Source organism: Astyanax mexicanus, chromosome 14 (assembly GCF_023375975.1).
Source record: "Astyanax mexicanus isolate ESR-SI-001 chromosome 14, AstMex3_surface, whole genome shotgun sequence".
In the NCBI taxonomy this organism is placed as follows: domain Eukaryota; kingdom Metazoa; phylum Chordata; class Actinopteri; order Characiformes; family Acestrorhamphidae; genus Astyanax; species Astyanax mexicanus.
In genome coordinates, this window is record NC_064421.1 from 4,228,845 (window position 1) to 4,241,188 (window position 12,344).

Genomic DNA, 12,344 nt, shown 5'->3' on the forward strand with positions numbered 1-12,344 from the left:
ATGGATTGGTGGATTGTACAGTGCTGCTTGTGAATCTCAAAGCTTTGGGATGTGTTTTTATAACTCAACCCTGCTTTAAACTTTAAACTTCTTCACAACTTTATCTCAGACCTGCCTGGTGATTTCCTTGGTCTCTTGTGATGCTGTTTGTTCACTAGTGTTCTCTAACAAATTAAAACATGGTTTAAGATATCTAAATCTCTCTGTGTGTAAAGTGTTAACAGTGCACGGTTCTTATTTGTCCTCCGTCTCAGCTTGGACCCGTCCATCCGAGTCCAGAGCTCTGAGCTGCAGCACAGGCTGGCATGTGGCCTTTTGTCTTTATGAGCTCGGGCTCTTCAGAGCAGGAAAACGGGCCCCTCATTAACACAGGCTCGCCTGCAGAGCTCCAGCCATACAAACCCCCCAATACCCCCCCCCAACCGCCCAATCATAATCCCAGTGCAGCAGGAGAAAGGGCAGTGGGAAGACTGGCTAAAGTGCTCTTTATTGGCCACCATGAGGAATCTGTTTAAAGAGTTACAGTGTCTTTATTAATAGTGCTGGAGTGCACGTGATTAAACTGGAAACTTTAACGCATTTAAACTCATTTAACCAAGTTTGACCCCGACTTCCTGCCCCCTTCCTTCTTTTTATTCTTTTTACACAAAAGTTAGAATAGGTCTATATAGGGGTCGGCAATAGACAATCAACATCTGGACCGTAAAGTTGTTTGAACTATGATGAACGATAATGAAAAAAAAAAATAATAAAATGCTTCTCTGGTGAGCTTTGGTTTACATTCCTCCCCCCCCTCTCTCTCTCTCTGTTTTGCTCAGCGTGACTTCAGTTTTTGCTCGTTCTCGTTTTTCTACCCGTTCTCGGGCTCCCTATCTCCTTATAAGGGTGTTTTTTTTTTTTTTTCCCGGCTGTGTCCCAATTCACTAGCCGGGGCAGTGGTAGTGTATTGGGCCGCGACCCTGACGACACGGGTTTGATCCCTCTTGAGGAGCGATGTGTTTATCCATTTATTTCTTTATTTTTTCCTTTCTTCTTGGGTTTTCCTGCTTTCTGATATCAACTGTTCTGCAGTTGGGTTCAACAACTCTGGGCTGGAGAGCTACTAGTCTTTAGCACTACATCCCATTACACTTCATTAAAAAAAACGTTCATAAAATCACTCCCACATAAGTATATAATAATATAATACTTAAATAAGTTCTTACATCTCCTTTATCTGCTGTCTTGCTACAGAGAGTAGGTACAGATCCCTCCCTCAGAAGAAGTCTGCTGGCTAATCCTGCTGTGTACTGTCTGTACTGAACTCTTTGAGTGTTTATTGAAGCATTTGAGACCCAAGTGGACATACAAAAGCGTGCAAACCGGGAGTCATGCTGGTTAATCAACTTTTTTATTATTTTTTTTTAACTCCTAAACCCATACATCAACCAGCGCCCCTCCCAAACAAACCCTCCTGTTTTTTTTTTAGCCATTTTTAAATTTGAGTTGAAGGTGGAGTAGTAAAATCTGGGGGTTTATTTTCCCTTTAAGAATTCTTATTGTTGTTGTATTATTATTAGGTGGCTTTCCAAGGTTGTAGACCATCATGCTAAACTGATGTATTATTATCTGTATGAGATACAGTATATCTCTTACTGGTATTTAAAGTCAGTTATTAATCATTCAGACTCATTATTTAGGCTTCACATGATTATTTAGGCTTCATATCAAGGACACTTTTGTGATATTGTGTTTATAATGTGTCCTCTGTAACTTAATCTCACCTAGGTCTACAAGGAATCCCTGACAAATCAAACTGTTGTTTTATAGTCTGAAAATAAACTACATAAATATCTGAACCTGTTCTGTTCATGTACTCTTTGGTAATGATTTCTAAGATTTCCCTTAGATTTATTTTTTTGTGTAAGCTGTGTAGCCTTTAGCTAGACTAAAGCAGCAGTCTAATATAAGAACCAAAGGATCTGGATGCACATAATCCCCCCTCCACCAAACTTTACACTTGGCACAGTTCCAGGCTGACCCCTGACCCCGCTCTTCCACTGTGTTATAATATCACTGACAGTTGGCTGTGGAATATTTAATAGTGAGTAGTGAAATTACACGACTGGACTTGTTGTTACAAGGCTCTGCATCCTACAGTATCACGGTACCACAGTGCTGGAGTTTACTGAGCTCCTGAGAGCCTAAGACCCATTCTTTCAGTAATGTTTGTAGAAACAGTCCCAGCATGCCTAGCTGCTGCTTTCATTAAACACCTGTAGACATGGAAGAGATTCAGCAACTCAGTTCAGAGTTCAGTGATCTGGATTTATTTTTGGTGAAAGCTTGTAGTGCATTACACAGCTCTGGAAAAAATTAAGAAACCACTTCAGTTTCTGAATCATATATTGTCATTTAGAGCATTTATTTGCAGAAAATGAGAAATGGCTGAAATAACAAAAAAGAGGCAAAGAAAACAAGTTCATATTCATAAAGTTTTAAGAGTTCAGAAATCAATATTTGGTGAAATAACCCTGGTTTTTAAATCATATTTTTTAGTTTTCATGTAACTTGGTATCTTGTTCTCCTCCACCAGTCTTACACACTGCTTTTGGATAACTTTATGCTGCTTTACTCCTGGTGCAAAAATTTAAGCAGTTCAGTTTGGTTTGATGGCTTGTGATCATCCATCTAACTCCTGATTAAATTCCAGAGGTTTTTCAATTTGGTAAAATCAAAGAAACTCATAATTTTAAGTTTGGTTTGGTTTATTTGGTTTTATGACAATTTTTGCTATTAAACTGTTTAGAGTTGGATGTTGTTCACTGGTGCTTCACTGTTGTGTGTAGTTTTTAGTGCATGTGTGTAATGTTGTTGTAGTTCTGTGATTTACAGATTTACAGTCAGTGTTGTCATTAAGCTGAACTTCCTGTTTAGATGCTCCTGATTTCAGCGTGTGATTCGGACGGTTCTTATTGATTCCAGCGACTGGAGTCTCTTGGTGTTTTTTTTATTTAGTTGAATAATGAATGAAGGAAGCCAGTGAAGTGCCACTCCTCTCGGGACGGCCTGTTTCCCCCTCGTTATTTATTTATGCGCTCAGAATACCAACACGGAGAAAACTCAGCGTCAGGACCATCCATCAGCAGGGTGATGGAGCTGACAGCGAGCCAAAGAGCCTGTAGAACCCAACACCTTCCTCCAGCCTCTGTAACTCTGTAGCCTGTAGAGCAGTCACTTTCCCCTCCATCAGGAAACACTATAATACACTGATTATAAACAGGAATAATATAATCAATGGAGGTTTTTTATTTTTAACCTGTTAACATACCTTGTCCTGTATACAGGCTACAGGTGTAGGTGATACAAATCCCTTATTCTCTGCAGTAAAATAATAATAAGTAACAATCAATTAGGAATCAAACCCAAATTCTGCAGGTTTGAAAATAGACGTAAAAACCAGACAACCATATTGAAACTAAAGGTTTGGAGGACATGAACTGTTTGATTTGTATTCAGGAAAATCTTGATTTTAAAGTAAAGTTCAGGAAACAGCAAATTTTATGATTTTATGCATTACATTTTGACATTAGCAAATTTACTTCACTATTTTTATATACTTCTATCACAATTACCATGATGCTTTCAGTAATGTTTCTTATCAAAACATGAAAGCTTTTTATGTAATGCTTGAATAGAGATTTTCAACATTTAGTGGTGTAATATTATAAACATTATGGTACCACTTTAAATGGTTTACAATTAGTTTATTAATGGTTACTAATTAGGTTGTAAATGCCTTAAAAACATTAATAATCAGTTATAACACATACGTAGAAAGGGCAACAATGACCTGTATTTTGCCAAATAGTGAACCCACAGCCATCTATACTGTTGCCCTTTCTATGTATGTGTTATAACTGATTATTAATGATTTTAAGGCATTTACAACCTAATTAGTAACCATTAAGAAACTAATTATAAACCATTTATGAACCCTTTATAAAGATAGTCTTATTTTAAAGTGGTACCAACATTATAAACATTATATGCATTATTATATTCACATTAAAAGTCCAGCTATAATGCCTTGCACAACAAACTCAAACTGCGAGGTACAAGAAGGCAGAGTAAAGCAGAGTTAAAGTGAGGTATAGTTAGGCAGCGTGAGGAAGGGAAAAGCAAAGTGAGGTTGAGATAGATAGAGCTGGAGGGGTTTAGTTTCTCAGGGGGTTGTGGGGTATTTTTCTGGGGTTTATATCCTCTATGATTTTATTCCTGTCCAGAACGATCATGTACTTGTTTTTCTCAGACGTCCTCTGAGATAAAAAATTATAGGCTGAATTATCTACTGTTTTTCTCTGAACTCCTCCGGTAATTTTAATCCTGTCTGGATCCACATCTGAGTTTCCTCTCCTCACGTTTAATAAAATAGCTATTTGTCCACTGCCGCGCACAGTAATTACACTTTGGACGCTTGGGCGTTTCCACGGAGATCCACGTTAAAAACAAACAGCGAGTGGAAATGGAGGAGCTACTGAACACTGTTGATGTCATGTGACCAAGAAAAACGCCTAAAAACTCACTGGTCCTCCTGTTTTTTCAATTGCAGTCCGGATGCAGGAGTGTGTATATATATATATATATATATATATATATATATATATATATATATATATATATATATATATATAATTATATCACAATAGTCATGTTTTTTTTTGCTTTTTGTTTATAAAGATCATCCCTTTTGAAAATTGCATTAAACCATGGCTGTGTCAGTGATGGATCTAGGATTTTACTGAGTTTTCATAGAGGGACACAATATGTTGCGATACGTTTTATAAAATCAGATTCTTAACTAATAGTTAATAATCAATACTGTGTTTTTAAAAAGTAATACAGTACTGCAAAAATCCCTTCACTGGGAGAAGGTGAGATTTGACAATATTGTTATTTTCTTACACCCCTAATTAAAACAGTAAATAATCTATTTAATTCCATTAATCTGCCAGCAGCACTATGTGCATTTTATAATGTATGTTATCAAATAGTTAAAAATTAACTTTAAAATGTTTTTGTTTGTTTTGCAGTGGAGAGAGAAATGGTTCAGAAGAGGACCTTTACCAGATGGATGAACCTCCACTTAGAGAAGGTTTGTGCAGGTTAATTATAATCACACACACAAACACACACACACACACACAAACAGACAGACAGACACACACACACACACACTCTTACACACACTCCCACACTCAAACACACACACACGTGCACTCTTCAGACAGAGATTACAGGTTGTGTCCTGTAGCCTATCTTTATGGGTAACATATACACATTCTCTCTCTCTCTCTCTCTCTGTCCCCGTCTCTCTCTATCTTGCTCTCTAACTCTCTCTCTCTCTCCCTCCCTCTCTCTATAATCCTCACTCTCTGTCCCTCACCTCTTTCTCTCTTTATAACTCTCTGTCCCTCTTTCTCTCCATTTCTGTGTATCTCTCTCTTTCTGTCTCTCTCTCTCTATTTCTCTTTCTCTCTTTAACGTTCTCCCTCTCTGTCCCTCACCTCTTTCTCTGTAATCTCTCTCTCTTTCTCTCTAACTCACTTTCTCAGTCCATCTCTGTCTTTCTCTCTCCATCTCTAACTGTCTCTTTCTCCTGCCCTCTCTTTTTCTGTCTCTCTAATTGTTTCTATTTCTCTGTCCCCCTCTCCCTTTCTCTCTCCCTCCCTCTTTTTCTCTCTCTGCCCCCCCTTCTCTCTCTCGCTTTTTTCTCTCACACTCACACACAGTGTTACTGCTCTTCAGTTTACATTGGCACATGACTAAGTGGAAATGTCTGTCAGTTTCCCACATAAATAAGTTAATAATTTTATATAAATGTATTTTATATATATATATATATATATATATTTGTGGGTGGTGGGTGCTGTTTTCACACCTGTAGTTGGCTTCTCTGGTCCGGATCAGTTGGTGAGTTTGTTTATTTGGAGCGTTTCTCCCTCTGTTTGGTTTGCACACAGGCATAAACCTAGACGCACCAAAATACACCCTAATAAATCCTGCTAGCATACTGCCTCCTCTGATTGGTCAGAGCTGTCTGGCACGGCAGCAAGAAAGTAAATATATATTAAGAAGGTTCTGTTTAAAAAATATTTCAAACTTATTTTCAGTAGGATGTGCAGCCTGCAGCCACGAGACAGCATTTGTTCATAGCTACAGTAATTTTTTGGGTAAATAATCAGGTTAAACTGCACCTGAACAGCCATTTAGCACTAATATGAGGAGTATATTTGATAGCTGGGTCTTTGTATGGATGTTTTGATCTGCAACAGAGTATGATTAGTGCCCAAATGATCCCAACCACACACACAGTGCTGCTTTAAAAACACCCTTAGTGTGCTTAGTGTTTGTTGTGTTGGTTTGTACGAGTGGAGATGCACACGCTGCGTTTAAAGTGGTTAAAGTGCAGGTTTTTGTGTTCTCTGGTCGTGGTTTTCTGGTTTGCTGGTGTTTCAGACGTAACACAGCGTCTCACTCAGCCGTCTGCTCTCTCTGCACAGCCAGTGATCAGTCCTTTGTTTTCTGCCACAATGCATCTCTATTCCTCCACCCAAACTCTGGCTTTTTATCAGAATGACGACCCACTAATTAACAATTACACATTTGTCTGCTTTGTTTTCATGGAAAATTTGACCCCATATTCTAGAAAAATCAACTCTGCAAATAGCAAACCACTTTATTTATTCTCAGAATGGGAATCTGCACTCATTTAGAAAATGCATTTAGAGAAATATAGTATTTTGCATGTTGTATAACATTTTAAAAAAATAAATTAACTCTGTGAGAACATGTAATAACGAATGGACCAGTCAGAATGCTCTAAAATGTCCCTTTTGTGTTTAATTATCTGAGCAAATGCTTTGTTTTAATGGAAAATCTCACCCCATATTCTAAAAACATCAACTCTGCCAATAGAAAACCTTTTTTATTTCTTGTCAAAATGTAAATCTGCAAAAAAAATATTTTGCATGCTGTCAAATATTTAAAATCTAATAAACCAAAAGACAAGTTTCCGGTTACTCTGTGAGAACATTTAATAAATATTAATCTGTGCTTATTAAGATTTGTATTTAGAAAAATAGTATTTTGCATGTTGTATAATATATATAAAAACTATTAAAACCAAAAAGACCAGCTACCGCTTACTCTAACATTGTAATAAGTTTAAAGTGATTTGAGTAAATATAGAGGGTCTAATTCTTCTTTTATTTTATCCCCCTGTGGTCTGCAGTGTAATCCTCCGATGGAGGTGAAGGATCTGTTCAGGGACATCCAGGATGGGAGGATTTTAATGGCTCTGCTGGAGGAGCTGTCAGGATGCAGGCTGGTGAGTCAAACCTATAAAACTCTATTACTTTATTACTTTAATATAATACAGGATTTACTGCATAGTTTGTAGTGAAGAACAGTGTGGCTAAATATGTTCATATCATAAATAAATATATTAATAGCTAGTGAGCGTATTACATACACTATGTCTCTAAATGTTTGTGGACACTCCTTTAGTCCCTGTAGGATAAACATGAACCTTTTGGCATCAGACTGATGATCTGGTTCCAGTGGCTGCTGTTAAGAGGTGGATATATATATATATATATATATATATATATATATATATATATATATATATATATATATATAAGGCAGCGAGTGAACAGTCAAGTTCTAGAGAATCTGAGACACTTTAACATTAATATTATTCAGGCATCAAGTGTTACTAGCCTTTAAAAACAGCTAAAAGCCTTCTTTAATAGCTTAGCTGTCTATTAGCTTCTGTTCTGTTCTTTGTTTATATTTAAATATTTGGTTAATTTTTGATGTTCTTTGATTGACTTTGTTGTTCTTATTTTTATTCTTATGTGTTTTTTATCTGTATTTTTTGTAATATTTTATATTTAATTTATATTTATTTATTTAATATTTTCATTAAACCTTTACTATTTACTTTTTAATAGTTTGATTACTGATTGTTTTGCATTTTTCTGTTTTATTTAATTTTATTGTGAAGCACTTTGAGCTGCATTTTTATGTATGAAAGGTGCTATATAAATACATATTATTACATTATTATTATTTCAAGTGATTTTAGAGAATTTCTATTGGTCTATTCATTAGGAAATGTTGACACAGTGAACGGAGACAGTTTCTCCGTGGGGGGGGTTGGTAAATAAAAGCTAATCTAAGTAAACAAAACTGTCATTCTTAATTAAAAAAACTGTTTATTTGGGTGAGTAAAGCACTTTTTTCAAATTTCTCCAGCACTAAGGTTGGAGCATTAGCAACTAATCACTAGGCTAATGTTAATACTCTTCCAGCAGTGCTAGCCAGAATTAGCAGCAGGCTACAGGCCGATAATACTCACCTCTGAACGCTAAAATAGCTAGTGCTTAGTCTCTAATGCTAATGCTGCTCCAGCAGTGCTAGCTGCGGTTAGCAGCAGGCTACAGGCTAATAAACTGATATACCATACATAAGGTGCACCAGATTATAAGATGCACTGAAAAGTAATGGGAAAATTCAAGAATAATAGTGTGAAAAATATGGTATGTTTTTTTTTTCATTACGCAGTGACGATATGTAAAACAGTAAATACGAAAAGAATCAAATTAAAGTTACAGGTCAGCAGACCTTTTCAGACTTTAGATTATTCCGTTCTTCTCTTACACTGAAAATAATACCTGTTTATTTTCTGTGACCTTTCAGCTGCACGCGTTCAAGCCGTCCGCTCATCGCATCTTCAGACTCAATAACATCGCCAAGGTTCTGACCTTTCTGGAGGAAAGAAACGTAAGTGTGTAAACAAGTAAATAAACCTCATTCTGAAAACTTCAGCTCAGAACATGATTGCTGCTTTTGTTTAGACAATACATTTTCCCTATAAACTATAATGTTTTTGACAACAAAATGTTGTACAAATAATTGTGATCATCAATATTATTATTTTAAGACCATTATACATAATCATTTTTGTTTAGACAGTACATTGTCCCTTAAATAATTGTGATTATCTGTCATGGATGAGACATGTGCAGATGGGAATTATAGCTTTTATTAAATAAAGCCAGAGGACAAGGGGTAGCCAAACGAGCACAGATAATACCAGTAAACAGAAATCAGAAGGCAGCAATGAAGTTAATGCAAAAATCAAATAAGAGTCAAATAAACAGAAACAAGGTTGTAACAAGTAGGTGAACACAGAGATTGGAATAACACTTTGTAGAGTGAATACTCAGCAAGGGTGTGTGTGTATAAATAGTGCTGTGAACAGGTGAATTCAATACTCAGGTGATTGAGTATTACTGGAGGTGCTGTGTCATGTGATTGTGAATTGGTGTGATGTCAGTGTGTGGTATCAGAGTCTGTAGACTGAAGATCACAGGTAGAGCTGAGTGTGGGAGAGACAGGAGCACCATATTAGAAAGATAGATACTTATTTTAAGATAATTATAAATAACTATTTGTATTTAGGCAATAAATTGTCCCTTTAAATAATTATGTTATGTGCGGAGCTACAGTGCTGTAGTTAGAAGTAGTTAGAAACGGGTTACTTCTGTCTGATTTATCAGTTGACCAATCCTGCTTTAGAGTGAGGATAGGACTGCCTACCTAATTAACATACAAATGCAGAAATAAATATATTAATAAATAAATAAATGATGAAATATAATAAATAAATGTAAAAATACATCAATAAAAGTATACATATTTAATATAATTTATTTTTGCAATTATTTATGCATGTATTTATTTATTTATTCATTTATATGTGCATTTTTTATTTATACTTATGTCATTTTTTGTCCTCCATACCAGCACTCCTACGTTCTGTAAATTAGGTCAAATGAACAAACTCAGACTTACACTTGTCTTGTAGTGCTGCTCTCAGAGGACAGGGAGCTAAAAGGAACTTCACCGTCAGCTCTTTTGGGTTAAGCATAAAGTACTGAATTCATGTTAATGGATTTTCCTTGCTAGGAACGATATAATGGGTAATATCATGGTCAGTAAAATGAGAGATGTCTGTATACTGAATGATAATTGTATGATTAGTCAATACTGTTACCATATCCTGGTGTGTGTGTGTATTGTAGGTAAAGCTGGTGAGCATCGACGCTGCAGACATCGCTGACGGCAATTCCTCCATTGTTCTGGGTCTTATCTGGAATATCATCCTGTTCTTCCAGGTAAAGATATCACAGTGTGGATCTCTGATCTCGTCAGACACTTCCTGTATTTACTCCCCCGACCTGTTCTCCCGTCCGGCTGCTCGTCTTTCCCTGATGTCTCTCTCTTTCTTTATTATTGTCTCTAAACTAATACTCCTTTTATATTCTCACGTTTTTAAAGGTTAAAATGCTCCTGGATTGTCTGAAAGTGTGGCCAATTATACATTTCTATTATTCTTTATTACAAATAATCATACATCAGTGGTCAGTGAGAGTGTCTATCTGTAATTAACTCTATATAACATTATATAACATTAGAATAAACCCAACACAAAGTCAGAGGTCAATGAGAGTCTTCATATAAAATGCTTGGTTTTAGTTAATTACAGGTAGACACTCTCATTGACTTTATTATTGTTTACTTGGGTTAATTTTAATGTTATATACAGGTAATTACATGTAGACACTCTCATTGACTTTATTATTGTTTACTTGGGTTAATTTTAATGTTATATACAGGTAATTACATGTAGACACTCTCACTGTACACTGACTTTATTTATATTTATTTGGGTTAGTATTTAGTATGTTATATGGAGTTAATTACAGGTAGACACTCACTGATCACTGACTGTTTTTGTTATATAGAGTTAATAACAGGTAGACACTCTCACTGAACACTGACTTTATTATTGTTTATTTGGGTTTATTCTAATATTATATAGAGTTAATTACAGGTAGACACTCTCACTGACCACTGACTTTATTATTGTTTATTTGGGTTTAGTATTCTAATGTTATATAAGGTTAATTACAGGTAGACACTCACTGATCACTGACTGTTTTTGTTATATAAGGTTAAGTACAGGTAGACACTCTCATTGATCAGTGAATTTATTAATGTTTATTTGGGTTTAGTATTCTAATGTTATATAGAGTTAATTACAGGTAGACACACTCACTGACCACTGGCTTTATGTTTATATATGTTTATTCTAATGTAACATTTTATATGAAACAGTTAATTACAGGTATGCTAATTGCTAAAAGCTAATACTACAGAATAAAACAGTGATTCAGGGGCGGGTAACTGAAGATAATTTCCTTGTGTTTTCTAACATGCCTGATCCGAAAGTGGTGGTTCTGATTCTGATATCTGTGTGTTTTTCAGATTAAAGAGCTCACAGGTAACATAAAGAACCAGTTCTCGTCCTCCTCCAGCCTGTCGTCCATCCCCACCAGCTCAGACTCGGACACGTCTCACTCCAGCACTCCTTCAGACGAGCGGAGACCCTCCATTGCTGCCAGAGATCACGGAAAAGCCATAAAGACCCTCCTACACTGGGTCCAGAGACGCACCAGGAAGTAAGAGATTCTGAGGATTATACTGTATTTTTCAGTATAATTACTCCAGGTTATGTTCAGTCAAAGGGAGAGAGAGAGATAGATAGAGAGAGAGGGAGCTCAGTCAGAAACTTCACTCCTTTGTTTCTTTGGTTTTACTATGAGTGAATGATCTACTGAGCTCTGAGTTTCTCCTTCTGAAGTCTCCACTGCTCCACCAGCCGCTCGCGTTCAGTAAAACTGAGCCGGATCCTCTTTTAGAGGCTGTACGTGTGACGTAAGAATGAATGAATATATTAGGTTTATCAGGGATGGTGGTTTCAGCACACTGGTACCATTTAACTAGGGGTGAAACGATTACTCGAGTAATTCGAGTAACTTGATTAAAAAAATTGATTGAGTAATTTTCAGTGCCTCGAGTAATCGTTTATTTAATAAAAAACTCAGCGCGCGGTAATTCACGTTTTTAATGTGACAACGCACTCAGTGTGACGGCACCCGCGTACAGGAAGAAGTAGGAGGTGGTAGAGGTTTTAGTTGAGAAGACGGTATTTTAAAAGCGGCGTGGAAATAGAGCGACAACTTACAAGGAAAAAGAGCAATAATAATAATAATGGAGCTTTTTAGGCTGGACAGCGTGTATTCACTCTTGCCTCCCACAACATCACGCTTTAATGCTGCACTGACTTGACTGAGGACACGTTAGCGGTGGAGCCGAGAGAAGGTTAATATAATACAGGACTTAATACAGGCTTTATGTAAGTGAACACAGCGCTGAGGAGTTTATAAACA

The 12,344-nt window shown here is 36.4% G+C and overlaps 1 protein-coding gene across 1 annotated transcript in view; it reads left to right on the forward strand.

Moving 5' to 3' along the window:
• clmna (calmin a) overlaps window positions 1-12,344 on the forward strand; it is a 63,647-nt gene that overhangs the window by 34,619 nt on the left and 16,684 nt on the right. Inside the window, exons 2-6 of the mRNA XM_022673286.2 lie at window positions 5,073-5,134; window positions 7,274-7,369; window positions 8,746-8,829; window positions 10,134-10,226; window positions 11,380-11,573. Of these exons, the coding sequence (XP_022529007.2) occupies window positions 5,073-5,134; window positions 7,274-7,369; window positions 8,746-8,829; window positions 10,134-10,226; window positions 11,380-11,573 (529 nt within the window). The remainder of the gene's footprint in view (window positions 1-5,072; window positions 5,135-7,273; window positions 7,370-8,745; window positions 8,830-10,133; window positions 10,227-11,379; window positions 11,574-12,344) is intronic.